The sequence below is a fragment of the Epargyreus clarus genome, unplaced genomic scaffold (genome assembly GCF_041222505.1).
Source record: "Epargyreus clarus isolate Ecla_fem2 unplaced genomic scaffold, WU_Ecla_fem_2.2 ptg000017l, whole genome shotgun sequence".
NCBI classification, from domain to species: domain Eukaryota; kingdom Metazoa; phylum Arthropoda; class Insecta; order Lepidoptera; family Hesperiidae; genus Epargyreus; species Epargyreus clarus.
Genome location: NW_027332225.1, coordinates 3675691 through 3679107, shown reverse-complemented (window position 1 = coordinate 3679107; position 3417 = coordinate 3675691). Strand labels below are relative to the sequence as shown.

Sequence of the window (3417 nt, the reverse complement as noted above, 5' to 3'; positions counted from 1 at the left end):
ATAACAGCAGTGTTAAGCGCTGCTGTGTTCCGTTTTGAAGGGTGTGGTAAGGGAGACATACTTTTCCGAGGCGTTTCAGCTTAGTCCTCAGGGGTAGCGGTGCATCTGTGGCCGACCTCAGGCAGGAATATCCTATCTGGGGTTGATTACAGATGTCCATATAGCAGTAGCCACTTAAATCAGGTGGACTGCATGCCCGTCTGCTACTCCTATATTAATAAAAAAACATAGGATAGGGATTAAAATAAAGAATTCCTTGAAATAAACATAAGTATAATAATACAATATTACGTCTAAAACGTATAGTCTAACACGTGTTTAGTATCATTCATATTATTTTTATCTTGAAATAGGTACCTATAATCTTGGAACTTACAAATTTATAACGTAACGTTCATATTTTTACGTTTCATTGCTTTTCTTTTGATATCAAGATCATCTACAGACCGTTTCTTATTCCTATTATACAGTTCTTTCGTACAAACACAAGGATCGTATTCGCTATTTATATTTGCATTCAAAATATTTCGCGTTTCTTTATTGGTCACTGGAGTTCTTCTTGGTATTTTACTTGGTTTTACATTTTTTCTAGAAGGCACGCTACGTTTAGTTATATCCACTGTTATTTCTGCTGCCGGTTTATCTATTCTGATTTCCAAAAGTGGTTCCCCAGCATTTAATTTCAAGCCTCTAGACTTGTTCATCTTAATCTCTTTTGGAACAAATAATTGCTTTTGTGGTTTCGGTAACCTAGTTCTTCCAGAGTCTGGTATTTTTTCAAATTCAACAGAATCATGCCTTGTCTTTGGTATAGGTTTAACGGCGGCATTTTTTATTTTCTTCCTTTTTGTACATGCCTCGCTATTTCTTTTATCTTCATCTATACAGCATATACAAGGGCACAGGTCTTCAACTTCATCTTTTTTAATTTCATGGTCTTTTTTATCCTTTTTATCTTGTATATTTTTGTTTTCATGTGAGTGAACCTTAGCATTAGGAGTATTAGAACTCGGTATTTTGGCACACGACTTACTATTTTTATCTCTAGTCAGTTTAGTTATAGTTGCTTCAAGTTTTTGGATCGTAACGAGGCTTCCTGATTGTGTTGTACTGTTAAAGTCTCTGATATTCAAACTATCGGTGGTCTGAACATGTGAAGAATTGGTAGCGTGAGACTTTTTCTTAAGAGATGATTTTATGGGTACTTCATTAATCACCATTACAGATTGATTAAGTGTATGAATGACATCAGGAAATGATTCAGTGACTTGACCGGCTGAACGTTTGGAAGTGTGCGAGGGATATTGTGTGTCAATCTCTATGATCCTCGCTCTAGGTTTTTGGAAAAGTTTAACGCCGGTCTCCATCATGCGTGGTTGGCGAATCTTAACAACACTCCTTTGATCGTTGTTATTGTGAAAGTCACCACTGTGTTTATTTTTATCAATTTTCCTAATAGTTTGGCATTCATAATTACTGCACTTTCTCCACTTGAAAGCGTCTAAAAAGAATTGTGTTCGGCTCCTCGGGATTTGTGATTTCTTTCTAGCACAAAATATGTAAAGTAATGTTGGTACACACCATATTATTTCAAGAATTAATACAACTATTAAAATAAGAAACTTTTTTGAGGCCAGACATGGTGGAAAACTTGATAATTCACAGCCATATGTATCAAAAAGTTCTTTGGTTTTGTTAAGTAATGTGAGTACACTACCGAAGCCTAGGTAAAGTTTTTCATCGTTAAGATGAGGCACGACGTCAGTGGAAAGCCACTGCTGAAACCGACGATCGAAATCCTCGCATCCATTGGGACCCTTTGAGTCACAGCAGCCTTTAGCCACGTCATAGTAATTCAATAATGCCGTTGATGAAGCAGGAGAATCTAGTATAATTAAAGACTCATTTTTGAGAGGTAAAAACATAGAGTTCGGTGTGTCTTCCCAATTAATATACGGGGTAGCTATAGACAAGCTATCATTATACTTTTCATAATAAGCGAGGTGCTCGCAAGGATTCCCCATACTTCTTATATTTGGCACATGGGAGAATGGGATCACACTAATCGCTATAGTATTGAGCATTTCGTCAGATGGCCTTTGCCATCCACTCCCGTCAGAATTTAAATTGAATTTTATACTGTCATAAAATTCAAAAGCTTTGAGTGCGTTCTCTCCAGTAATCAATCCTCCATAGAAGGAGAATCTGGTGACCGGCAACACCCAAACTTTGAAAAATCCTCCAGCAACGTCAGCTACAGCTGTTTGCATTATATCATACATTTCAGGGTCCGTAGCCTCTCTTTTGACCGTATTAAATGCATTCGCGAAGTACTTTAGTACTTTGTTTATGTAGTCATCAGTTATAGTATTTGTGGAGCGCGGTGATGGAATAATGTTTTGGAAATATCTTCGGGCTTCAAGCAGTTCTACATTTGTCCTGTCCCATCTTTTCTTATGCAAATCAGTAGGTGTGAATAGCACAGTTCCAACGTTGAAGGAGTTATCATTTAAAAGCGTTGCAGAGGCATTATGCAGGAAAACTGATACAATCAGGCACGTATTGATCACATTTAAATCAAACATCGAAAATTACAAAATAAAATCTTATAAAAATAGATGCATCATAAAGTGACAGTAACGTTCATTGTAACGAGTCGTATGTCATGAATATAGATAATAAAATAATTCAATAAAACATTTTTAACTGTTTACAGAATGTATTTTAGGACAAATTAATTTAATCAAAAACCTAGAAGTACCTAACTAAATTCACAAATTTTTAACTTGTCTTTGGTTTAAAATTAACATTTTGTTGTACGGAAAAAAATCGGAAATTTGTGTGAAATATTTAAGCTCCGTTTTGTTCATTTTTATCGCTAAACTGAGGTTTTATTAAAGCCTCTCACTTATTTTTAACTGTCTAAACAAGGTGGAGATTCTCAATTAGACTCAATTTTTTTAAACGTTAAATTAAAAGTACAAAAAGTATAATTTAGTAAAATCTTTTTATTTATTTATTTTTATGTTATTAATTCTACGATAATATTAGTCTAAATTAATATTTGCTGAGTTTTGGTCGACGTTTTTATTTTATCTATAAGTGTAATTTTGTTATTATTTATATTTTAATTTAAAATTGTAGGTTATGTTTAAGTACTTTAATTATTTGTCTTTTTTGTTGTAAATAAAAGTTATATTACTTATATAGTAACGATATTGCTAATAAACGTCTAAAAAGTTATTCAAACACTATTTTTACTAACTTGAAATATGAAGTGTTTAAATTTCGTCTTTTTTATTTAATTTTTACTTATGTTTGCAAATGCAATATAGACATTCATATCCAAACACCCTTTCCACACGCTCCCATCCTATCCAGAGCATAGATTCGGTTCCCGAATGATAATCACACGTG

At 33.9% G+C, this 3417-nt stretch overlaps 1 protein-coding gene across 1 annotated transcript; it reads right to left on the bottom strand.

The window, feature by feature from the left end:
- Nucleotides 1-256: 256 nt before the first annotated feature.
- On the bottom strand, nucleotides 257-2653 carry LOC140749116 (uncharacterized). Its single transcript, XM_073082140.1, has one exon. The coding sequence runs from the start codon at nucleotides 2583-2585 to the stop codon at nucleotides 381-383; it is 2205 nt and encodes a 734-aa protein (XP_072938241.1). The 5' UTR covers nucleotides 2586-2653; the 3' UTR covers nucleotides 257-380.
- Between the last annotated feature and the right edge of the window lie 764 nt (nucleotides 2654-3417).

Bases quoted from the DNA above. Each gene is read 5' to 3' on its own strand.
- LOC140749116 (XM_073082140.1), bottom strand. From the start codon at position 2,585: ATGTTTGATTTAAATGTGATCAATACGTGCCTGATTGTATCAGTTTTC.